The 24,751-nt window shown below is 49.6% G+C and overlaps 4 protein-coding genes across 11 annotated transcripts; 3 read left to right on the top strand and 1 right to left on the bottom strand.

Moving 5' to 3' along the window:
* The first annotated feature begins 135 nt into the window (after positions 1-135).
* LOC126921093 (uncharacterized) lies at positions 136-18,978 on the top strand. 6 transcript variants are annotated; one of them, XM_050732331.1, is made up of 14 exons: positions 136-409; positions 4,150-4,263; positions 4,444-4,643; positions 4,719-5,189; positions 5,271-5,787; positions 5,882-7,055; positions 7,131-7,508; positions 7,605-7,990; positions 8,092-8,388; positions 8,509-8,544; positions 9,010-9,179; positions 13,322-17,090; positions 17,202-17,525; positions 17,608-18,978. In XM_050732331.1, exons 2-14 carry the CDS (start codon positions 4,166-4,168, stop codon positions 17,693-17,695), a joined length of 7,908 nt encoding a protein of 2,635 aa, XP_050588288.1. In that variant the 5' UTR covers positions 136-409; positions 4,150-4,165; the 3' UTR covers positions 17,696-18,978. The 6 variants fall into 6 exon arrangements, with proteins under 6 accessions (XP_050588288.1, XP_050588285.1, XP_050588286.1 ...); XM_050732328.1 differs by having other exon boundaries at positions 136-404; positions 13,322-17,525; XM_050732329.1 differs by having other exon boundaries at positions 5,882-7,043; positions 13,322-17,525.
* Positions 10,206-24,751, bottom strand: LOC126921099 (nitric oxide-associated protein 1). 3 transcript variants are annotated; one of them, XM_050732342.1, is made up of 6 exons: positions 23,174-24,751; positions 22,751-23,047; positions 22,340-22,661; positions 21,994-22,227; positions 21,826-21,932; positions 10,206-12,320 (listed from the first exon to the last, which is right to left on the bottom strand). In XM_050732342.1, the coding sequence occupies exons 1-6, from the start codon at positions 24,411-24,413 to the stop codon at positions 12,214-12,216; spliced, it is 2,307 nt and encodes a 768-aa protein (XP_050588299.1). In that variant the 5' UTR covers positions 24,414-24,751; the 3' UTR covers positions 10,206-12,213. The 3 variants fall into 3 exon arrangements, with proteins under 3 accessions (XP_050588299.1, XP_050588301.1, XP_050588300.1); XM_050732344.1 differs by having other exon boundaries at positions 22,007-22,227; XM_050732343.1 differs by lacking the exon at positions 10,206-12,320 and having other exon boundaries at positions 21,548-21,932; positions 22,007-22,227.
* Positions 19,129-19,810, top strand: LOC126921117 (uncharacterized). Its single transcript, XM_050732374.1, has 2 exons — positions 19,129-19,393; positions 19,450-19,810. Exons 1-2 carry the CDS (start codon positions 19,152-19,154, stop codon positions 19,607-19,609), a joined length of 402 nt encoding a protein of 133 aa, XP_050588331.1. The 5' UTR covers positions 19,129-19,151; the 3' UTR covers positions 19,610-19,810.
* Positions 19,775-21,738, top strand: LOC126921112 (spermatogenesis-associated protein 6). Its single transcript, XM_050732369.1, has 6 exons — positions 19,775-20,075; positions 20,153-20,512; positions 20,588-20,707; positions 20,785-20,885; positions 20,977-21,300; positions 21,411-21,738. The coding sequence occupies exons 1-6, from the start codon at positions 20,028-20,030 to the stop codon at positions 21,478-21,480; spliced, it is 1,023 nt and encodes a 340-aa protein (XP_050588326.1). The 5' UTR covers positions 19,775-20,027; the 3' UTR covers positions 21,481-21,738.

Here is a 24,751-nt window from a genome sequence, read left to right as displayed (position 1 = left end):
GTGTTGGTATCGTCGAAATGCAATCGCAACGAAATTAGCGAAATCGTACGAAACTCTTTTAAAACGCATACACTCGCAATGTAGAAAATGACGTCGAAGGATGGCGCTGGTATCACTATAATCTATCCATTCCCTGTTCTCAGTGTTCAAGTCCAAAATTAGTAAATAAAGATGGTGGCAGCGCATGAACCGTGTGCGGTATCGTCACGCGAAAAATGTCTGGTAAAATGAAATGGAAACGAGGAACGTGTACGATCTCTCAAAAAAATTCAAAAGTCGTAGAGACTTAGTGATCGGAGTCACCGCAAAGACGATAATAACAGTGTAAATAGTGTAACTTTCGTATAGTTCCCCGGGAGCGTAAAGCAGCCGCAAAAGAGGATAATTTGGCTCCAGAGTTCACTGTAAGGTACAAATTCTCGCTATTTTTAGACTCTACCCGAGTGTCGATTCTCATTCAGAGCGTTCGTTCGTTCCATCGACGAATATGAGTGCGAAGAAGGAACGTCTATCCCGATTAATCCTGAATAAAGAAACGTTACGAACAAGCGTCGATTTTCTATCGTGGGCGTTTTCGATTACTCAATAACGAAGAAGGAAAGCCCGTTGTCATCGTCGTTGTCCTCCTCTTCGTCGTCGTGGTCGTCGTCGTGGTCGTCGTCGTGGTCGTCGCCGTGATCGTGGTCGTGGTCGTGATCGTGGTTGTGGTCGTGATCGTCGTACACGACGTCGACGTCACTCTCGTTTTCATTACTGTATTATCTCGGAATGACGTCCACTCGATGTTTCCTTTTACGTTTATATAGCGAACGATAACGATCGAAATAATTAACGGATGTTCCTAAAGAACTCTTCGAAATATCAGAATGCTATTTTTATCGGCAGGAACCTACATACCGCGCTACGCGCTTTGGTTGCATACGATGCACAAATACATGTACGCACACAGTGACATACATTTTATTTAACCCAATTGATAGAACGATTCTCGCGTCAATCGATACGTCTTATTAGACGCATCGGGAAATGAATTTACCGATTCTGTCACCTATTACCGTCTCGTTCTTACCGACGATATTTACATCGAGTTTCACCGCATACGCTTGGACTCACGGAATTCGATTTCGATCCTGACCTTAGCAATTTGTCGGAGAACATACAGCAACTCTGTCTTCTCACGACGTTTTATTCGAGATTCCTTCGAACGCCGTCTATCGACGCTTCGTCGTTTCCCTACATCGGCTTTGTCCTCTTTTTCTTTCTTTCTTTCTTCTCTCGTTAATTTTCTTTTCCTCGTTAATACGGGTTTAACGTAATACCACGAAAGATTTACGAGGGCAGAAATAGCATAGATCCAGATGGTCGCGAATGAAATTCACCGAGTAGTCTATTAATTCTTGATGACTCAAACTTTTGTCGCGAGAAATTGCGATCCACGCGTACAATCACCCACGACGAACGTACAGAGATTCATTCATATATGCAATGCGAGTCGCGCGATGGAATAATAAGGGTTTTAATAATAATACGTGAATCACAAGATGCCATACAAGCCACCGGATGACGTCACGTTCAAACGACATCCTCCGGCCCGATAAACATTCTACGTATATCGAACAGTTTCGAGAAGCACTTTCGCGCTGCTTTCTCTGTGGTCGTTCGTGGCGAATGTCGACGAACCGAAAGCGAGCGCAAACGGCTGTTAACTGTGAAACGATATCGGGGAAACGGGCATGTAACGGCTAACGCGTTTGCAACGGATTCGAAACTGTTCGAAATTTCGAAAGTTTGGGGAAAAAGAGCAGAGAGGAGCGAAGAGAGCGGACGAGTAGCTCGAAGAGACGAGAACGAGATCGAAGAGGAGGAGCGGTGCACGAAGATTCGTAATCCGTAGCACCGATTTGAAATAGATGAAAGAGGCGATAGGATCGGAAGAGACGCGACAAGGAACTAGAAGGAGGCGCGCGTGCTCGTTTATCGTCGACGTTTCGAGGTCGCGGGAAGAAAATCAAAGTTGGCAAATTTTTCGAGCGATCGTTGCCAAACGGCGCCTTCGCGCGTCGACCCTCTAGTTCGCGCGAATAGTTCCGCTTTAGGAGGTTTGCCGACCTGAAAAATTTCGCCGAAAAGCAAGAGATAGACCGGATAGGAAGGAGGAGAGCGGCAGAGCGAAGAAAGAAGGAAAAAAAGAGAAGAGAGCGAGTCGGATTTGGAAGATACGACACCGCGAAGCCGCGCGAATCGGCTGTGCGATCGGCCGCGCGCGCGTTTATTTCTAATTGCTCGGTCGAATTTATCTCGCGTTCTTTCAGACTTCGCGCGTTGACAGAAGATATTTTAGACTCGGTCTATAAATAAGAGGTAAAAATTATCATGACCTGGCTACATCGTTCCTACTAGCGCTGCATCGAAATCGTTCAGCGGCGAACGCTCGTTCGACTCGCGTCATCCGATCGTCGAATCGATCGCCATCTCCGCCTGTGTTTTCCGTCGTCCAGTCGACGTCTCGTTTCACGAACTCTGCTCTCGTTCGATGGAAAAACGTCGACGATCGACCACCGATTTGGCCAGGAAGTGGAGAAAGAGAGAAAAAGGGGAAATGGAAGTCATTAGGACATCAGCCCTGAAGCTGGTCTGCCCACGCGGCGGGTCTACGTGCCCGCTAAAAATATCGAAACGCAGCACGATCGAATATCGAGAACGAGAAAGACTACGTATGCGCGCGCGAGCGCGCCTGCGATTTTCTACGGGCACGTGTTCCTTTCCGACCCGCCACGATTCTTCGACCGTTCGATCCTCGCGTCGTTTCTTTTATTTCTTCGATTATTCGTGTCTATACGATCCTTCGGCGTAGAGTCCTCTGTTTAGTATCGGCCGGTGAAAAAATTCACCGATTCGCAAAATTTGATTTCCGTTGTTCGCAATTAATAACGCGAATAATGCAATTGCTGACGGATTGCGAATTGCGGAGTCAGACTGGACGATCTAACGGGGGGAAGAGAGGGAAAGCGAAAGAGCGGTCGGGTGGTCGTTTCCGTGAAAAGCTACGCCGCTTCTCGTTTGGCACGCGTGTTGGCGTGGCTTCTGCGTGACGATCGGCCAAACGAGCTCGCCGCGAGGAAGTCAAGGTGGGCCTCGAAAAATATTCGTACGCTTTTCGGGCAAGGAGAGACACAGAGGTGTACGCATCGAGGTTACTCACCGAGGTAGCCAGGCAAAGCGAAATTCGCTTGGAAACGGAGGCCGAGTGCGTGGATCGCACGCGCGGTCCAGCCAAGCTTTTCGCTTTCGCGATCGTCATTCTCTCCTTTCTAGGTTTTCCTTCGTCCTCGAATCGCGAAACATTCTACTCGTTATCCGTACTCTGCGGTGGACGATGCAGAGAGATACCTGCGCGTCGCTTTCGCTGTCTTTCTCCGACCGTGTAGCCGGTCGTTGGACACAACGGTGGTGGAAAAGAAACGAACTAGCGCTGTCGGAAGAAACAACGAGATTTCGGTTCGATGAAATCGTATATCGATTCGATTCGACTGGATTCGATGGAATACGGTTGGCAGCGCGCTGAGCGCAGACAGGAAACGAGCGTGCGTCGTCGGGGGGGTAAGCGTCGCTAGAGCCGTTGATCGGCGGGAGAGACGCACGCCGGCGTCTCGCAACCGAAAATAAACTCACCGCATTTTGTCCGTCTGTCCTTCCTTCTCGGTTTCACCGTAAATCCGATAATCGTACTCTGCCTCTATCCTCTTGCCGTTATCCTCGATCGCGAGACCGCGGGCATTCAGCCTCCGCTTCGAACCTCCAGCTTGGAGGTCGACCCTAACGACGAGTCATCTTTCGAAAAAAAATAATATCTCTCTCCCCACTCTCTCTTTCTCTCTCTTTCTAGTCCGCTCGAATACGACCTCGTTGCCGATCCATCGTGTGCGTCTCGCACCGCGAATACAACACCGTTCCAATCGTTTTTTCAACGCGGACACTCGATATCCTAGAATTTTCTTATTAAACGAGCATCGACGGAAACAGCTGATGAAACGAACCACCACCACCACCTCCTCCTGCTCCTCCTCCTCCTCCTTCTTCTTCTGCTCCTCTTTAAACCTTAAAAGCCTGCCGTACGCGATATTACACCGGTACTCGCTTTGTTTTCAGATAAGAATAAGAAAAAATGGTGGTGGGCGAGGCGAGTATACACAACATAATGGGAGGAATGGAGAGCACGGGCGGGGTGCGACTTCACAATCACAAACGGAAATTGAAGCAGAGGTATGAAGCGGAGAAGACCGGGATTCTTGACGATTGGGGGAGGGGGCAGTAAGATTCGCGCGTTCGCTAAATACTTGCTGGAACGTAGATAACGCGAGATGATAAGATAGTAGTATGTAGTCGCGTTGCGAACATCACGAACACGCGAATCAATCCGTATTCCTTTTCTCTTGCTCTCAGGTTCGATATCATCAAGAAGCTCGGTCAAGGTACTTATGGTAAAGTTCAATTGGGAATCAACAAGGAAACCGGGCAAGAAGTGGCGATAAAAACTATTAAAAAATGCAAGATAGAGACGGAAGCCGACTTGATCAGGATACGAAGGGAGATTCAGATAATGTCGAGCGTTCAACATCCCAACATTATTCACATATACGAAGGTACGAGGTTGAATGTCTGGTCTGGTCTAGTCTCTTCGAGAGATCGGAACTCTGATGTCGATCGCGTTTTTCCAGTGTTCGAGAACAGGGAGAAGATGGTGCTGGTAATGGAGTACGCGGCCGGTGGCGAACTCTACGACTACTTGAGCGAGCGCAAGGTGCTGACGGAACACGAGGCTCGACGAATATTTCGACAGATAGCCACCGCGGTTTTCTACTGTCACAAGCACAAAATCTGTCACCGAGACTTGAAGCTGGAAAACATATTGCTAGATCAGGTTGGGAACGCGAAAATCGCGGATTTTGGCTTGTCGAACGTGTTCGACGAGCAACGACTGTTGAACACGTTCTGCGGCAGTCCGCTCTACGCCAGTCCCGAAATCGTCAAGGGTACCCCGTATCACGGCCCCGAAGTCGACTGCTGGAGCTTGGGTGTTCTTCTCTACACTCTGGTGTACGGTGCCATGCCCTTCGACGGGTCCAACTTCAAACGACTAGTCAAACAGATCTCACAGTCGGACTACTTCGAACCTAAGAAACCGTCGCGTAAGTGTTGGCTCGTAGCTCGCTGTTTCTCCGTTTTCGAGCAGCGTCGACGCGTTTTTACTAATCCCGCGTTTCTTCCAGCCGCCTCCCCTCTCATCAAAGACATGCTGACCGTTTGTCCCGCCAGAAGAGCCGACATCGAAAGGATTTGCACCCACTGGTGGGTGAACGAAGGTTACGAGCAGAATTGCTTGGACATCGCGGAGGACTTGGCGGCTCAAACTCCCGTTCGGTTGGATTTGCTGCTCTCTCTGGTACCGCAGTCGGCGAGCGCGGAGAAACTGGTCGTCGGGGATCAGCAGCCAGCCGCAGCGGACGTTCCGAATAACGTGTCTTCCGAAACTCTGATACCTACCAGATGCCATTCTGTCGGCAGCTTGATGGAACTGGATCAGAGCGGTTCCGATAGACGGATAAGAAGAGAACTGATCGAGGAGGAGCAGAGGACTGCTCCGATCGGTGGCGACGCCAAAAGGAAATTGGAGACCACGCCGTCGATGGACGAAACGGCAGCCGCCGATGCCAAGAGGAAGGAACGACCTCGAAGGAAAGAAAAGCGGGACGAACCCGAAGCTAGAATGTACAAATCCGCGTCCAGGTAATCGATGCGAAGCCTCTTCGTCGCGCCAACGTCCTTCCCATTTAACTCGTTCGTCGCATTGTTCTTCTTTCTTCCTCTTTCTCTCTTTTAGGCATCACTCGGCGCCTATTCCAAACTCGATCACGGAGGAGGCTATGGAGGTGGATCCGATGGTAACCGTTCCTATTAGCAAGACCGTCGACTTGAACAAGATCGAATCTACGGCAGCTTGTCTGGAATTAATCAAAGAATGTAGCGAGAGATCACCGAGCAAGGAGAGAAGCAAAACGCCGATGATTCACGAACCGGAACAGCGACCACTCGCGGTAGACGAATCCCGGCGAATCCCGTCGGAAGATCGCGCCGTCGCCAATCACGACGAGGAGCGCTTGCTGGACGAACGCCAAGCGAAATCGTTAGACGACGGACACCGTGACGAATCGTCGAAACGTTCGGAGGTGGCGCTCGATCAAACGATCGCACGTTCCGCGACCCCCGCCTTCGAACCATCGAACGAGAAGACTTTGTCCGGAAACGAGAGGTTCGAGAGAAGGTCGTCGACCGCCGGTCGAGAGGAATCGATCAACCTCGAGGCGACTCAACGAGAGTTTAAGAAGCTGAAGGAAAAGGCGCTCTCTCTCGATTCCGAACTTTCCAACGAACCGCGAGACCCTCCTGCGAAGACGTTCGAAAGGAGACGCTCCAAGATATTCGAGACCGCGGAGAAGTTCAATCAGATGGCGTCGAGCGTGGAAAACGAGAAACCTAAAAAGATCTTTATACCCGGCGTGAACGTCGGAGGGGCGAAGCGCGTGTTCGAAAGAAAGGCCAGTCTGTCTTCCATTGGAACGCCTCCGCCTACGAAATGCGTCGCGTCCAAAATGATCATCGACGTTCCTTCGACGGATACGAAGAAGAACGAAAATTCGAACGACAAGTCGAAGCCAACGCGAATCGAACGCGAGGAACAGGAGGAGCAGGAGCAGGAGCAGGAGCAGGCAGAGGAAAACGAGGAAGAAGAGAAGAAGAAGGAAGAGGCGAAAAAACGGGCTATCGACATAATAAGTGGTGCGATTGGAAAACCACCTGTGCAAAGGAGGATAAACGGGTCTCCGCCGATTTCGCCCTCGAGCCAAGAACCAAAGAAACTCGCGTCAAAGATATCGGTTAGTACGAACGATTCGCGTTCGACCACGCAATCCTTGACCACGACACCCACAGAAATCAACTTCTCGTTCGATGAGAAAACAGCGGACGCGGATGGACGAGCGACGGTGAGATCGACGGTAAGATCGACGATAGATCGACGAACGAAAACGTTCTAACCGTGCACGCGCTTTTATTTGACCGAATTTTTTCAGATCTCGACGGAAGCGTTCGACAACGATAACGACGACGGCGTCAACGACAACGACGACGACGAACCGGAAGAACCAAAAATGTCCAGCAAAATGGAGATCACTCTAAAGAGCGCGACTCTACCCAGACCGCGAAAGACGAGCAAAGCCGAGATCTCCGTGACGAGTGCGAAACCTTACAAGGCCCAAGTTCCGTTCGCGTTCAAATCCGAACTCGAGGCCAAGATCGACGCGTTTCAACCACAGAAACTGCGAACGCAACGGTCGGAAGTGGCATTTCCCGTTGCAGCCGCGGTACCGCAGACCAATCGAAGCTCAAGCTTGGAACCGGAAAGCAGACCGAGGAGCGGTGCGCCGAAGGAGAGGATAATTCCGATTCAGGTATTGTGAACGCTGCAACTCGAGCGACGTTTGATCTGTCTTGATTCGGTTCTTGATTCGTTCGATACACGATTTCCAATGGATGGATTTCCACAGATGGAAGCGGATCATCGGCAGTCGCGACATTCGTCGACCACGCCTCCACCTTCCAAGCCGCCACCGATGCCTCAAAGATCGGTTTCGCAGCGGTCGGGCTCGTTGTCTCGTCAATCGACCGCAGACTCGGATACCGATAGCGCTCTCGGATCGACCGTTGGTCCCGAGCCGATCCGAAAGAGCCCCCGAGAATATATCATTCCCATCGCCGTGGAAGGCGGTGGATACGTGACCCCCAGATCCGGTAGCGTGGAGCCTGAGAGCAAAGCCGGTGGCACACCGTCTACCGCCAACGTGCCCCGCTCCAGATTTGGTAGACCCCGAAGAATGAGCTCGCTGTTGTCGGATGCCAGCGAGGACGAATCGCCGTTCTCTTCGTTGCACAGGTAGGGATTTCTCTTCGTTTCGAGTTCCCCTGCTTTAGACGCGCGTTCGAGCGCTCGATCGATAGCAAGGAGTCGATGATACGCGTTTTCGTCGCTCGCAGGGACAGCGAGGATCTGTTGCAACGACACATGCATCGATTGAGAAGCTCCCGGCCATCGAGACAGCCGCCGGAACACGTGGACAGCTTGTCCTCCGGCGAGGACGACGACGACGATGGATTCGAATTGTTAACCGCCGAGAATCTATTCTCCACTCTGCTGTCCAGAGTGCGAAGCTTGACACAGAGATTGAACGTGGACGACAATCGTACCACCGGCTTCCCAAGTTCCCGCCTGTTTGGAAGATTAGGATCCAATTCCTCGCAAGCGTTGTGGGGTCTGAACAAACCGCTGTCGAGGTAATTCATCGATGCCGTTTAGCCGTTCTTTACCATCTCTGTCTTTCTCTCTTTCTCGCGCGAGATTGCTGAAATGTCGAGGATACCTAATGACAACGGTTCAACGCTTGTTTGTGCAAGCTACCAGACGTATGTCGAAACGAGGACCGTGACTACGTGAGTCCAATTGTTACAACAACTTTAGAACAATGTAGTCTATGCCGATTATTTTAGAAGGTAGCGCAAAATATATCACGAGTATTCTATCTTGAACGTATCGGCTCGCTGTAATAGTAACGGCCGTTCTCCTCGCCGTTCGAAACGCGTACAGAGTAGACGCGCGCACGCAACGTTTCTGCAAACGACTTTTGCCTCTCACGCTTCTCATACCGCTGTACCGCTATATACACGGACTCGTCGTCGATACGAAAGGTTGGCCGTTGGAGCTACGCTTTCGAAACGCCGGCTTTTCGGACGATCTCGGCGGTTTCCAACGGCCAGCCAACGAACGGTTGCGTTTCGTTACGTTGACGAGATCGGAGGAACAGTTTCTTTCGATCAACGACCAACGGAACGCGCGTGAAAGCAAACGTTCGCAATCCGTAGGAAATCACGCAAACGTTTTATCTGTTTGGTACCTAGGCGGTTGTCGGAGTCACAGTTCAGGCATTCGCTCGGCCGAGAGGGTGACATACTCTCGAGGAAAGATTGCGCGAACACGTCGAACCCAGGAACTCCGAGCAGTCCAGGATCGCACGGTAATTCTTCGAGGGAAACGATATTCGATGTCGGCAGTAACACTTTACCAAGAGGTAAGAGAACCTGCAGCGATTATTCTACGATCGTTCTACAAATTTTACCGTACGAAAGCAACCGTATCGTGCTGCGAAATGAATCGTTCGTATCCAACGAGGGTGAACCCTCTGCGTTCCATGTTCCACTTGCTCGTCGTCGAGTTTCGATGGAAGCAACGATCGTCGAACGGATCGTCGAATGGATCGCCGGATCACAAACGGTTCACGCGGCTCGAGATTCGAGCCAGTGTCAAAATTTTCTCGTAACTTGGGGCGTCGATCGGGCTAACGATCGATGCCAGATATTTGTCACGTTGTGCCTGATGGAAGCGAGGAAACGTTGCAACGTGGATCGTCGGTTCGTGAGAAACGAGCTTCCGTCTAGTCGATGTCCTATTTAATAAGATATATATATCACGAGGATAGATTTTGTCACTGGTTGAAATCACAAGCCGTACGAGAAAATGCCGAATGCGTTTACTCGGTATGCATTTTCTGGTACCACCTAGCTGTTGTCGAGTCGTTGATAGACAGAGCGTATCTTTTTCTTTATTTTTGCCGATCACCCCCGCCCTCCCCCTGGCCCCTCCGCCGATCCTCTTTCTCTCTACAACCCACTTTCTCCGTCGATCGTCCATCTTTCCTCCCCTTGCCGTTTCTTTTTCATTTTCTTTTCTCTCTTCGTCTCTCTTCCTCCGCCGAGTATCTTTTTCTCCGATGTTCTTGCCTGACGATGTTTTTGCAACATTTGATACTAACCTCGTTTAGAGATATACAAAGATATATATGGTTCGTGTTTGGCACAGGTGGGTAAACGTTTCAGTGATTTGCGACGCGTATAGCGAAATCGAGATGGTCGGCTGATCGAGACGTAACCGGTACTCGCGCGTCTCCTTTTGAATTTTGCACGAGAGAGCACCGGTTTTTTTTCGGTGCCGGCTTACATCGGCTTCTTCGTTGCGCAAAGTACAAGCGCGCGAACGACATACAGTTTTCTAAGCGCATGTCTGCACCGTGTTCTTTGCAAACGGTACCTGCCTGTTGTTCCGTTTTTCTTTCCTCTTCTTCTTCTTCTTCTTCTTCTTCTCACGCTCTTTCTCTTCATTTTTCCCGCGATAGAACGCAGACCGAAGACGCGCGATCACGCGATCAAACATCCGACGATTAATTAGCGGTCGCGTTCGAACAAGTTTGAGCATTAAAATTACTCACAGACGTGACTCGCCGTACTTTGCCTAACATATAGAAGCCCGTAATACACGCAGTAGTAGCGAGTTGCAATGTTGTTGATTTACATACTATCCCATTAACACGAGCAGCCGCAACTCACTTTTCTTCTTTAATTTATTCGGTGTCACGCTAAAGTTTACTTTTTAAAGCATGATTGCACACGTTATCCATATACACGAATACACGAGGAAATTCAGTTCTATTATACTCTCCAAGATAAAATCCATCTTTGATGAAAATTTACGCATCTACTTCGCATCTTCAGTCTATCGTCGACTCTTCAATCAGCGATCGGAGGAGATATTCCAGAGTTGATATTTTCGGTATACGCGCACCACGTCCACCACGATTGCTTCGTTTTCGATCGACGAAACCTCGATCCGAATCGGCGGCGCATTCTTTCGCTTTCTTCTTCGGTACGACGTTCGTAACGTCACGGTCGTTGGATCGAAAAAGAAAATCGAAGAAAGGCAAAGTTGGCCGTAAGATGAAAACGACGAGGAGAGACGAGATTGAAAGGGGGCGGATTTCGATCGAAAGAAGGATGCCAGAACCGACGAGATCGCTCGAGTAACCGATTTTTCCAAACCGTTGCTAACAACGAGAGTTTGTCGTTTCTTCTTTGTACGGGCCGTGGTTCGATCGCGCGGTTCGACGAAGTAACGAGTTAACGGAAACCCGACCTAACGGCTTAACGCCTAATTATCCATTTTCCACGCGACCGACCTAATTCTCGTGCGATTAATCGGCAAAGATGGTGGAAAGGTGGTGGCTTCGTTCTTTCGTCGGTCGGACAACGAACGAACCCCTGCCGATGGTGCGATCGATCATCGAAAATATACGCTGGAAAATCAGGATAGAATCGTTTTGTCTCTGAATAGGTGTAATTGACGGTTTTTTTCTCACGGTTGTTGCAGCGACCGTGCGAGTGACTCTACGTAGGCGGGCGGATGCTAATCCCCAGTAGGCAAAGCAAGTTAGGTACTATGCCAGCACACTTTTATCCGACGAACGTCACCTCGTCGCTCTGTTGCCGCACGATCGATCACGCGGATGTTCGCGATCGTTCGAGCGACGCGCGGCCGACGTTCCGATGTTTGCGCGACACTCGGCCAAACTCTGCACACCTACCGAACATCAAAGTTGCGATATCACGCCGGTCGCGATCGCGGTCGCGTTCGTCTCGCGCGCCGCGTGACAAACGAAAGCCGACCCGAAGAGAAGGAAGAGATCTCGCGTCGATCGAGCACGCACGCTGCTGAACGAGAAGACGTGGAAGCGATTTTGCGAGTTTCCGCCGCTCGACGGACGCAGCCCGGCGATTCGATCCATCGATCGGGTCGTAGCGCTTTTTCAAGAAATACGCCGTCGTCACGCTGTCACGACGCGTGGCAATCGACGAAGGATCGCTCGACGCGCGAACACCGGCGATCGATCGATCGATCTCCGAGACCACGTATCCGCTGTGTACCGTCGAAAACTTACGCCATTAAGAGGAAAGATACTTGGAAAAATTGTACACCGCGAGGCGAAAGGAGCTAACCCTTGTTTGAGATGGCTGATATTTGTTGTGTTTTTAAGAGTTTAAATAACAACGTTTTATTACTTTTACATTGTTCTCAGCATGCTTTGATAACGCTATCGTATCGTATTTAATACCGTACACTCTGCATTATCCTCCACTTGAGTTTACACATTTGACGCGTTCTGATTTTCGTCGCTCGACACGACATACGTATTTATTTCGGTGTTACTCGACCGCCAAGTGGTTGATCTTGCGAATCCTGCACGAGTCGCTTTAACGTTTAAGTCGAGTTTCCGGTCAGCATCCAACGGATTCCCAATGGATTCGCAATGGATTCGCAAAGCCAACCATCGCGCTCTCCGAATGCCGTTCTGATTTCTTGAAACCCGCTAAAAACCTGTAACCTAGTGTCCGTACGCACATAGAAAGCCTCATATGCTGCATGTCATCGTTCGGCGAGTATACGAGTTTACTCTTGACAATTTCTCGTGTCGATATACTTGAAGACGTATGTCGCTTACGTGCCTATGTACGTATGCATATATGTATGTATGTATGTATTTATGTATCTATATATATATAGATATATATAGATATATATACACATTCGCGTGTGCATGGCGCGTGTATACGTGTGAAGGTGCGCGTGTGCGTGTGCGTGTGCGTGTGCGTATGCGTGTGGTACGTGGCCGTACATCCTCGTCGATGTACATTTTGGAAAGGGGGATGGTATCGCTACAGCGATACCGATTACACTGTACAAACCCCGAAAGTGCCAGACATCGAACTATCGACGCCTTTGCCCGTTTAGCAGCGCGTTCGGTATCAGTCCGTCCCTCGATTCGTTCGTTTCGTCCGCACGTTTCGTATCGTTTTCCAAGTCCTTTCGCCCCCTTTTTTCCCCATCTTCTCTCTGCTTCTCTTCTTTATTTCTTTTTAAATTTCGTTTCCTGCGACGACATAACGGTACAGAGAGACGATCGTTCTCGGACACCTTCCACGTAACGTTGGATCGAAACAACCGGATCAAAGAACCGGGTTGTTCGTTTCTTTCTTTTCTTCTTCTGCTTCTTCTTCTTCCTTTTTTTCTTTTCCTTTCCTTCTTCCCTCTTTATCGCGTTACGATACGCTGCGCGCGGGCAAACTCGTTCATCGTTCGGTTCAGTGGCCTTAGAGCCGTTTCTCTTTCACTATCTTTCTTTCTTTCTTTCATCGGTTAAATTTATTTATTAATTTTTCGAGAAATTTTATAAGAGACGGAAGAAGAAATTTCATGTATGTAGAAATAAAGGAGTGTAAATATGGAGAAAGTCGGAGTATTTTGTCCGCCTCCCGCATAAAGACGACGACGAAACTTTGGACGATTGGCCCGAGAACACGTGTCATTCGGAGGTTTGTTTTTCAGATAAAGTAGCACGCGAAGACGTAGAAGCGGAAGCAACGCGAATGAAAAAAGAGACGCAGGAATCGTTAGAGCAAAGCTTCACGCCGAGCTTGACCAGACGATTGGGCAGAACGTTGATCGAGCAAACCAGACGATCGTTGACGAGATCACCGTCCGTTTCGCGCGAAGGCCGGGCCCGTTCGGCCGAGAGAGACGCGTCCGAGGCGACGGCGGCGTCGTCGTCGTCGGCGGCCGTCGACCGATCCGTCTCCACCGTTTCCGACCAATCCGAGTACAAGCACCGGTCGGCGAGCGATCGACGGCCCATTAGAAGAAGCAACAGCTTACTGGAATCGGCGACCGGATCGCTCGCCTCGCCTCGTCGCACCGTCGTCGGTCTCTTCGACGACGAGGATGATCTCGCGGATCATCGGCAGCCGCACGGTCGTTCCTCCTTCTTCTCCACGTTCCCCAGGGACACGGTGGCGCGTGGCAATCTCGGCAGATGGTACAACGAAACTGGCGGTGGTCGAGCCAGCACGGGCAGACTGCGAAAGGACAGCTTCCGTTCGTATCGTACGGACAAGATTCAGGAAGAGACGTCGGACGACGCGTTCGCCGCCGATAGAAGCGGTTCGATCTCGGAGTACGCATCGACCTCGGCCTGCGACTCCAACACGAACCCGTTGGACGACGACGCTTCGCCGACCGAGTCTTGCACCGCCAACGCGGTCGACTACAAGCCCGCGTACAACTCGGATCCTTCGTCGAGAAACTTGGAGAACAGGTTGTTGGCCGCGGAAAACTTGATCAGGGAATCGAAACTGAAGAACTTGAGCTCGTCCGGCGGCGTAAATCTAACCTCCAGCTACCGAGACACGGACAAATGCGAGAAACGATCGTTGATCTCGGTGGCGGAAACGACCGGAGCCTCGGCAACCTCGAAGCGGCGAACCTGTATCCCCAGCTTGAGGCTGCGATCCGGCTCGTTGACCAGAGAGCCGAGCGCGGCCGTCGACCGGCGAAAATCGTTGGCGGATTCGCAGGACGTGGCGAATCTCGTGGCGCGAACCCTCGTCCCGGAAAGGTCGCTGCTGAGCAAATTTTTCAAGACCGCCGCCAACCGATCGGAGAACGAGCCGACCAGGGACAAGGAGAAGCAAACGGAGCTAGAGAAGGAGAAAGAGAAGACGCAAAAGTCGAAGCAACGCCGGATATCGCGATTCTTACGGCCGGACTTTTTCGATACGCCCAGAGAGGAGAGTCGTTACGCGAAAGAGAAGGAGGCGCAGAAGGCGGCGGAGAACGAACGCCGCAAGTCTCGGTTCATCAAGCGGAAAAGCGAGAACAAGGACGCGGTGGCGGCGGCGGCGGCGGCGGCGGCGGCGACGGCCGTGTCGAAAACCAGCGTGCCAACGACAACGAGCCGAGAAGGCAGCGTCGAGACGGAGAAGAAACGGGAGAAGGAACTGAAGAACGAGATCAATTGTCGGAGAAGGGATCGATGCTCGCGGGAAAGGGAAACGGCGACGGAAACGACAGAGCCGGTCGAAGGTTCGCGAAACGGATTTCTGCACTCGTTGGAGAAGAAGCTGGAGAGTCTTCGGTGCAACGACGAACAGCGCGCGTCGGACCGAGAGAAGACGACGGTGAAATCGGCAGCGAGCGACGAGCGAACGTTAGGCAAGGAAGCGTCGCGGGAGCGATCCGCGCCTCCGGTCGATCGTCGTCTATCCTCGGCCTCGAACGAACGCGTTAGCCTGGAAAGAGCGAGCAGCGTGGAGGATCTCTCCCGGCCGAAAAACCCGAAGCGAAACTCTCCGAAGAGCAGAGTCTCTTCCGTGCTCGGTTTGTTCAAGACCGTGGATCCGAAACAGCTGGCGAACGGCGCGCGATCGCAGACCACGATCCTCGCTAAGCTGAAGAAGAGCCCGCCGAAGGTGCTTGCGGATCTTACATCCGTCGAGGATGCGACCACCGCTCCTACCGTCGGTAGCAAGATACCGACCAAGCTGGCCGCCAACGCCGACGCCAAATCCGCGAAGAAGATCGGCGAGACGAACAAATCGGACAAGCCGGAAAAACGCGTCTCCTCGTGCGAATCTTCGAGGCGATTCTCGTCGAAGGAGGGACCGAAGCAGGACGCGAAAGAGAGGAGCGCGTCACGCGAGAAAGAATCGGCCGGGGAGAGAGGTAACTGGAACCGAGACGCGGAGCAAGGATCGACGGATACGAGACGCGAAAAACCAAACGACGACGAGAAAAGATCGACGGAAAAGAGATCCGTGACGATCCCGGGCAACAGAGGTAAACGAGCGAATCGGAGTTCGCTGGAGAACGGCGCCTCGTCCACGGAACCGAGTAGATCCGAAAACGCGGAGAAGAAGACGGGAAAACCGACGAAAAAGACGTGCGAAACGTCGGAGAGCAACGATTCGGACGGCGTAAAAAAGAAGAGAATAGTACGAGTGGCGAAGAAGGTGGTGAAAAAATCGACCGTCTCCGGCGGTGGGACCGGCGACAAATCCATCGACAAATCCGGCGACGCGGATAAAACGTCGGAAGGAAAGGAGAAGCCGGCGAAACCTCGAACGAAGAAAAAGGTGGCCGGTATCTGCGACAACAAGAGTTCGGTCGAGTCAAAAGTGGCGACCGGTAGCGCGAAGGTCGGTAACGCGGAAGAAAACGGACTTGGGACGGAATCGGGGGACAAGAGCGAGGAGAGAGCTGCCAACGACCATTCCGAGGAGGAAACGGTCGAGACGGAAACCAACAACGACGAACCGACGAAAATTCAGCGGGACTCTCAACGACCGAACAGGAACAATCTGAAGCTCGATCTGTCCAAGATACCTCAACACTCGTTCAGGAACGCTACGCCCAAGAGAGATTCGCCGAAATCCGATTCCCCGTCGTCGACGACGAACCAAGATCTGCCCGGCAAGCTGATGGAATGTCTGTCGAAGGTGACGCATCGCGCCAGCATCGCCGGCAACAAGATAATCGTGGAGAAGCCGTTGCGCGCGAGAGACGTTGCCGAACTGAAGAGAGAGGTGACCGAGTGCGCCAAGATCATCGAGAGCCACGCGGAATCGGCGGTGAACGCGGCGCAAGGTCCTCCGGAAGAGAGAAAGTCGAGCGCGATTTCTTCGCAGGTTTCGACGGAGAACGACCGGCCAATAACGAGCGCAACTACCGCCGTCACCGGCACCGATTACCCGAACGACGTTCTCTCGCCGATGGACGATCCCGAGAGCTTCGATTCGTGGTCGATCAGCTCGGCGGAATTGAGTCACGCGCGACCGGACTTGCACTCGCCCACGTCTCCGTCCCATTCGTTGTACGCCAGAAACGACAACTCCGACAATTCGGAATCGGTGATCGATCGAATACGCAGACGGAGCTTCTACTCGCGGTTCAACGATAGACGAAGACCGTCGTTGACGGCTCCGCCGCCGGGCGTCGCTTTGCCCGGCAGCGCGACGCTGCCGAGAAAATTCAGCTTCAGCGGACACCGCGAGCACCGGGATCGCGGTAGATACGGAACCGGAGGATATGCCGGATTCGCTTCCGCGGTCACCTCGAAGACCGGTGGCAGCGGCGGCGGCAACAGGTACGCCACGGACAAGAGGTACGGTTTCTACAGCGAGGATGGTATCGCGGCGATAGATCGTCGCAATCGATCGCTCGACCGAGCCGCTCGCTACTCCGACACCGGCTACGTCACCGACCTCAAGTCGCCGACCGACCACCCGATCGTACTCTCCTCGTCCTACGATCCTCTCAGAAGGTATCTCAGGTCGCCTACCTTCGACCTGTCCGCCTCCAGATCGAGATATCACAGCGTCGATTTTACCGCGGATCCGGATCTAGCCACCGTGTACAGACCTTCTGCTTCCAGCTTGTCCAACGACTCGGTCAGCCTCGGCTACTCCTCTCTGCCGAGAAAGTACGCGATCGGACTCGCCGAACCGAAAACCGTCCAGTACTACGAGGAGTTGTTATCTCCGAGCAGCGCGGACTACTCGCCGTCTAGGAGGTCGCCGACGTGCAGCGAGTATCCGACTAGGTGCGAGAACGGCTACTACAACGGAAATTCGGATGTACGGGCAAACGCTGCGAAACGGAAAACTTGCACGGAGAACGCGAGAACGCTGGAGCTTTACGAAGATACCGATCCGGCTTCAGCCGCTTCCTGCGACGAACGATCCACGGAACAGAGGAGGTAATCGCTCGTCTCTCCTTCTCCTCCTCCTCCTCCTTAGTTCATCGACGGTCGTAATATCGCGTTTCCTTTGATTTTCCAGGAGCAAAGGCGAACGTACGACCCAGACGAAACATTCGCTTTCCACGTCCGCTGATACGACCAGCCGTTCCGCCAACGACCACAGTTAATCTCGTTTTCGTCAACTCGCGCGACGACGATTTACGCGCGCACCCAACGTCCCCTTACTTTTGTTCGTTCTGTTCGTTGCACGCATTGATTCCAGCGTTATCGTCCACGTTTCTCGCCCAAGAATCGGTAACGTGCGTTACGATATACGCGTATCCAAGTCATTGCGACAGTTCGTTTTAGAAAATACTCTCTTATTCCGCGTTGCAGACGCAAGATCGTATTTCTCCCACCATCTCGATACGACCTCGTTCTAGTCTATTTATTTAATCGACGTAGGATTTCGAGTGCAATCGCAATTGCCCGACCGTACCGAACGCTTGTCTCCTCTCGTCTTCGTTGCGAAACGATCCAACGGCCTAAAACCACCCCGTCTCGTCTTCCCTCGAAACCGACCAAACGTATTTCTTTGCCTGCCCGCTGTTTTTTCGTCGACGTTACGTTACGATCGTTACGTCGCACGCTCGGTCCATATTCGTTATAGCAAATGTCTCGTCCACTCTGCCGACTTCACGTTTTTCTCTCTTCTTTTACTTAATAAATCTTAAAATGCGACATCGCAATAGTTGTTTTCTATCGCTGTTACTATTATCGCTATTACCACCATCGCCATCGTCACAATCGTCGTTGTTATTGTTATCGTTATTGTTACATCATCGTCGTCGCTTTTATCTTTACGACTATATTATATAAAAGTGTGCCTTGAAATTGTTGTTGCCACGTAAATTGTATCTTTTTCGAGAAACTCGACGTGCGTATGCGGTATCGACGTTCGTATAATCCAACGAACCGCGTGTTCGTTTTCTCATTTTTCTCTAGTTTCTCCTTTCTCTTCTTTTCGTGTTATCTGCTCGAAACGCGTGTATGTCGTTGCGAGCGGTTTTGGCTGCAGTATTTATAAAATTGTAAGTTAAGTTAAAGCTTAAGGCTGACGCGAGATACGTAGCTGTTGGACCGGCTAGCGGACTCTAGCTAGCGGACTGTCGCGAAAACGCGAACGCTGTACGAGAGTAACGAGCGAGTTGCTTCGTCGCGCGCAACGTTTTCGCATCTTCGTTGACCATTTAACGGGATTCGTTATCCTGAAACGCGTCTCGAGCAGCGTTTCGCGTTTCCCCTCTATATTCTCGCGGAGCAAATTTTATCTTGGTCGTATCTCTGCAAGATCCCTTCGAAACGTTGCAGGTATTCGCTGCGAATCTCTGACTGACTAGCCACGGTCTTCCGCTTCTTATGTATGCGTTTTCTACTCGTATTTTAAAATAAACCATGCTATTCGAACGAGCATCGTTCGCCTGCTCATTGTTAAACTCCGATGTTTCATTGTTCGTTTGTCCGTTCGTTTGTTTCTCTCACGCGCCGTTTCGCCGACCAATTTTCCGCGTACGAAAAATTCCAGTAGCGCGTTTCGCACGAATCGACGAAATTCGCACGGTCTGACGGACGGATAAGAGCGACATGAACCCTGTGAAACTGCGATTTTATACCGAGCGATACGAGAAGGAGAAAAAGTACTTTCGCCTGCAAGAAAAGTTCGTAGCTATCGCGCGTACGAAACCTCTAACCGGTAAGTTTTACGCAAAACACGACGCAATCCCGGCTTCCGAGGTTCGACGAGAGTACGTAGATTTGATCTCGAAACGACTGGTCCTCTCACCGAAGGATATTTACGCGTTCAAGCCACCGACGGTCAATATGGAGTACGCCCTACAAATACACGCTACGTCCGGAAATACAAACGATTGCAATTTCATAGGTATGGCTGGTTCTCGGAACCCTTGATAGCTCGAACCAAGGATCCAAGGTTATCGTTTGCCCGAAAACAAACGGATTTTATCGCTAACGAGCTTCGAATACGACACGTTCAAAGAGGTTTACCGATCGAGAAATTTCTAGGAATACCTTTCAAAGTTTAAACGACGCGGCTATGCTATCGTTTGTCGCGATCGTCGATAAAATTCAATATCGATGTTGTGCCAACTCCGTTTCCTGGCAACGAACGAGCCACACCGATCCCGCGCCGACATGGCACAAGCCACTACCATAAACCACTACCGCCACCACCACCACCACCACCAACACCACCACCACCACCACCGATCACAACCGTCAGCACATCGACTCTGCACGCCGTACACTCCGTTTTTCGAGAATACGTTTGCCAAAAACACACCGATAAAACGGTGATCGCGTCATTTATCCCGCCGACTCGCCATCTCACGGATTCCCTCCGTCTGCTAAAACCGCCATCCAAGAAAATGATCTTCAGATAAGTACCACCGGATATTTCGATAGTCGCGCTCGCTACCGAACCAAACTATCTCAGCGGCGATCATGGCGGGCAAGGGTTTCTGTGTAAAAATACGATTGGAATTACACGCCGTAAGTAGTCATCCGAGAGTCGTCCAACGTCCGATCGATCTTCGAATCGAACTAATTGGAAAAATAACCTCTTTCAGATTACGTGTCCCGGTGTATGGCTATGTCCTAACGGAAAAATTGCATTGCGAATAAACAGTTTTGGTTCCACCCTAGAATCTCATAGAGTATCGCCGATTTTTCCACTATTATTTCACAACGAGTTTAACTTTAAGAAAACTTTCACACGGCTGGCTGCTTTGACAGACTTGCAACGGATTCTGCAGCAACAATCTCTCCACGCGGAATTGATACAATGGCTTAGTCCGTGCAACCAGCCCATCCTTTTGGCTACATTTCAGACCAGTTTGGCCGATCTTCTCTATCCGGTAACTTGTTGCAAACGGTTGCTGCCCGGAGTCGACGTCGATCTGCTCATGGACCCGACCAAGTATTTCCCCGTTGGTATCCCTTCTCTCCGACTATAATACTCACGCTCTCCGTTAAACTAATTCCAAGGCAAACCGTTTCAACAGGGTATTATAGCACCTAAGATCGAAATTTCCACGAAAACCGTGATAGAAGAGGTGAAAACGATTTACGACGCGAACCTCGACAGGCCGTACATCGTCAATCCGAAAACCATCGATTCCAAGGTAAAACGCTGTATTCGCGTTACTTTACGTTACGTTTTGCTACGCTATTTCATCATTCCACCAATCGTAATTTTCAGCAAAAATCCCACGCTCACAGGAAACGACCCGTCAAAGGTATCATCAGGCAAAGGAAGGTTTGTCATAGTCGAACCAAGACGAAAGCTCAAGTTTGCCACTTGTAAGTATACTACCGATTCCCTCTTCCTTACTTATTTATTACCTACGATGCTTATTGCGATCTCGACTTTGTACAATTTCGATTTTTACAGCACACAGTGTCGAAACGATCCGTGTAACCACGTGGAATACTCGTGTGAAGGCGAACTCGCCCGGACCGATCGGTGTTACCATCCGATGAAATACGGATCAAAGTGTCGGAACGATATTTACCTTGATACCGATACCGACACAGAATTCGATGTGCCGCCAAGGTACCGGGTATCCTCCGTTTGTGGCAACCTACACATCTTCGACAGCTGCCCCGTCTGTTTCAAGTACAAATGTTACTTCTCCAACGAATGCGACGGGATCTCTCCCGACAATGCCGCTCATCCGCAAAAAGATCATTCGATATCGCAACAACAGATCTCTACGTAAGTTTATCGTGCGCGTAGCGCGATCCATCGTCTTTCCAACGTTTTCCACAACTACTTTCAATCTTTTCTTCTTCTTTCTCTTCTTCTCTTTGTGCTTATTTTTGCAGAGGATTACGATCAACGTCTCGTCCATCTTACGGAGAGAAAGGTAAAGTCGCGTTGCACGGCAAAAGATAGCAAGTAAAACGCACAAGATCCATTGCCTGTTAATCATTTTCGTTAGTGAAATGAAATTACCAAGAGAGAAGAAAAACAAAGAGACAACGCTTTATTACATCGCATACGCGTGACAAAAGGGGGGAGGGGAGAAAGGAGCAAAGTTCTCGCAAAAGATCGCAATAGTTTTACAAAATTATGTACTTACACAGAAACGAGACATTCAGTGTAAACGTACGTGCGAATAAAGTGCTGGATGATCCTGATAACGTAGCGTAACCAAGTTGTTGTTTAATGTTTAACGTATACTCGCCGACCCAACAAATACATCGGAGTACCATGCACCTTTGCACCCCGAAGACTCACCGATTTCTTTAACAATGCCGGGCATCTCAAGTATATACCACGACCTTCGGGTGTCCACGCTCTTAATGACACGCTTTCGTTTTCCAAGGGCGTGATCGCGATCCAACCTGTCGATTGTAATAGATTAAATGAAACGCGACAAAATTCACCGCTGTGACTATCGTTTACCAGTTCAATCTACCTATACTTGACAGTACAACGTCAGCGACGGATTCCTCGCCATCCACACCGGTTATCTCTCTAATCTCTTTCGGCTTCAATTTTGGCCATACTTTTAATCGTTCCGAATCGTCGATAGGTACGAGGAAAGCACTCGTCCCCAACAATCGATCGTAGACCTCGTCCGCATCGGCGGTACAACAAATCGTTATAGGCAGATACTTGCTCGCGAACAGCGTGCATCTATTCCAAAGGCAGAGAACAAAAGAATGTCAAGTTTAATAACTAATAACTTTATGTAACATTCATATGTATCGTGTACGTATCTTCGAGATACGAAGAATATACTAATTACCGTATGAAGTGTTCTCCTTCGAGATAGTCCAACCTTCCCATACCAGCCACAAACACAGTCTGTTTCGGTTTAAACATAAATGTTCTCGGTGTGATAATTTCTTGCGGTAACGTTAGCGACAGTTCGTCGGTCGTTAGCAAATTTAGTATTTGATCCGCCTGAATAGTACCAGGAGTATCGTAGCACCAACGGCTCTGTTTGTACTCTGGTTTAGATTCGTCTAAAACGAGTTTCCTAGACATGATCTTGTACGATTTTTCGGAAAAAGGATCTGCACTCGCGTCTTTCAACGATTTCCTGGTAAACGATTTACCAACGTGTTCTACAAACAAACGAACAAACAAAAATCTTTCGTACGTACGTGAGATGTTGAGGAAGATTCACGGTAATACGTTCAAATTGCTCAGCTACCTTCTAACGTCGCAAACTTCATATCCTTCGTCATTTTAAACTGATAGTTCTTGTATTGTGATTCTTGCGTCCTATAAAACCTCTCGTTGATAAGCCTTACTGTTCTTAACCAACGTTTTTCGTCAGTCGGATTTAAAATTGGAAACTTGAGTAAGTTTAACGTAGTTCCTGGCCAAGCAGACACCGTTGCGCGTTGCACCAGATCGATAGCTTGTACTTTACAATAATCAGAATTTAACAAAGTATTGAACAAGGAAGATTTGCCAACGTTTGTACAACCGACCAAATAAACGTCACCTGAAATATATCGACGATTATGCATCGAAACTAGCAATTCTTAAATAAATACGTATCTTAGACGTTGACAACTTTCTCTTTGATTTCTCCCGTTAGAACGAAGCAGACGCGATAGATAGTACGCACCTTTGTGACGCCACTTGTATTGCAACTTATTTATAAGATGCTCTATGCCGTAGCCAGTTTTCGCGGAGGTAAGTTGCACGTGCGTAATGTTTTCCCTCTTTACGCCGGTTACATTGATCACGGAATCTACTAAACATTGTTTTACGTTCTCGAGGAATGACGGGCTATCGGTGGGCAACAGGTCGATTTTGTTCCCGACCAGGAAAATAGGAGTAAATGGATGCAAAATACTCTTCAGATCGGGCCAAATACTGCAAGGGAAATCGGTCAGATCGATTATCAGTATGACGGCGCATTTTTTACTTTTGATCACTCTCAATAACTTGGGATAATCTTCGATCGATACTTTCACTTCTAAAGCCGTGTTGTAGAACCTTAAAAAATGACACCTTTGACATGTCATGGATTTCAAGTCTTCGTCGCTTTTAAACGAAAACAATTCCGACGGTAAATATCCAGGGATCGCCGGATCCCTGCAGTGCAATAATGCACCACAACCACCGCACGGTACACAACTTATTTTCGAATTAGGATCCGATGTACCGTAACAATTCACGTTGAGCAAAGTGTCGTCGAACTGTTCGTAATCGGACATCCAAGTATCTGAAACTTTCCGCAACTCTGCATTTGGCAGATCGTCCGTATCCGATCCATCGACATCGTCTTCCATGGACTTTATGAAATCTTTGAAACTAAGCTCGCTCAAACCGCTCTTCTTCATCTCCAAATACTTTTCGTACAAATTCTTGTATTCTTCGTTTAATCGAAACGAACTCGTTTCTTCAATGTCATCCGATATTCTCGAATCGATTATTTCATACGAATCTACCATCTCGTAAGGCATGTGTACAGGCTTTCGTTTTACTACAGTTTCCTTTTCAGAATTATTGTCCTCCGTTTTCTTTTCTTCTTGGCCAAAGACGATCTTATTTTTACCTTCCGTTAGATCGTTCAGCAGTATACTGAAAGCAGGTTTATGAGCAATTTCTTCATACCTTTGCATTTTCTCATAGTCGAATTTCAATTTCTCCAACTTTTTCCGCTTTAGAAACCCCATTTTCACCTTTCCAGAATCCAAGTAATCACAATACAGCAATTTATCTCTGAGAGCCAGAATCCTTGGATCTACTTTTGCTTCGATCGACTCAGCGTTTCTATACAAAGTCGCATGTCCAAAGTGCCGTAATTTCAAATTACGGCATACACTGTAATTATGTAATCGAAACAACCAAAATTTCATATCTAAGTTTTGTACGACGATTCGTGCGAAGATACAATATCGATAATCAACGATATCACATTTTATGGAGATACTACCTCTTACAATCTATCGATATATTATTCAAATTTGTAACGTCCGACATTTTACGATCGAAAAATCTATCAAAATCTTTGCACTGTATCAACCGTTACGTCCAGCTTGGTAAAATGAAATACATATCGCCTGGTGAGATTATACATAACCTCAAAATACTTCTGGCCCATTGAAAACGTACACACGTGAATGAAGTTACGAGTCGAATGAATCGACACTACCATGTTAGTGAAACGTTGAAAAGTGATGTATCCATCGATCGA

The sequence above is a fragment of the Bombus affinis genome, chromosome 10 (assembly GCF_024516045.1).
Source record: "Bombus affinis isolate iyBomAffi1 chromosome 10, iyBomAffi1.2, whole genome shotgun sequence".
Lineage (NCBI taxonomy): Eukaryota > Metazoa > Arthropoda > Insecta > Hymenoptera > Apidae > Bombus > Bombus affinis.
The sequence above is the reverse complement of the archived record's forward strand: the minus strand, read 5'-3'. Positions and strand labels throughout refer to the sequence as shown.

Bases quoted from the DNA above. Each gene is read 5' to 3' on its own strand.
- LOC126921093 (XM_050732328.1), top strand. From the start codon at position 4,166: ATGGTGGTGGGCGAGGCGAGTATACACAACATAATGGGAGGAATGGAG. The intron at 4,264-4,443 runs GTATGAAGCGGA...TCTTGCTCTCAG, and splicing joins AAACGGAAATTGAAGCAGAG to GTTCGATATCATCAAGAAGC. The intron at 5,788-5,881 runs GTAATCGATGCG...TCTCTCTTTTAG, and splicing joins ATGTACAAATCCGCGTCCAG to GCATCACTCGGCGCCTATTC.
- LOC126921117 (XM_050732374.1), top strand. From the start codon at position 19,152: ATGAACCCTGTGAAACTGCGATTTTATACCGAGCGATACGAGAAGGAG. The intron at 19,394-19,449 runs GTACGCCCTACA...GCAATTTCATAG, and splicing joins CCACCGACGGTCAATATGGA to GTATGGCTGGTTCTCGGAAC.
- LOC126921112 (XM_050732369.1), top strand. From the start codon at position 20,028: ATGGCGGGCAAGGGTTTCTGTGTAAAAATACGATTGGAATTACACGCC. The intron at 20,076-20,152 runs GTAAGTAGTCAT...AACCTCTTTCAG, and splicing joins TACGATTGGAATTACACGCC to ATTACGTGTCCCGGTGTATG. The intron at 20,886-20,976 runs GTAAGTATACTA...CGATTTTTACAG, and splicing joins AAAGCTCAAGTTTGCCACTT to CACACAGTGTCGAAACGATC.
- LOC126921099 (XM_050732342.1), bottom strand. From the start codon at position 24,413: ATGAAATTTTGGTTGTTTCGATTACATAATTACAGTGTATGCCGTAAT. The intron at 22,228-22,339 runs GTAATTAGTATA...CCTTTGGAATAG, and splicing joins GAAGGAGAACACTTCATACG to ATGCACGCTGTTCGCGAGCA. The intron at 21,933-21,993 runs GTAAACGATAGT...TACAATCGACAG, and splicing joins AGTATAGGTAGATTGAACTG to GTTGGATCGCGATCACGCCC.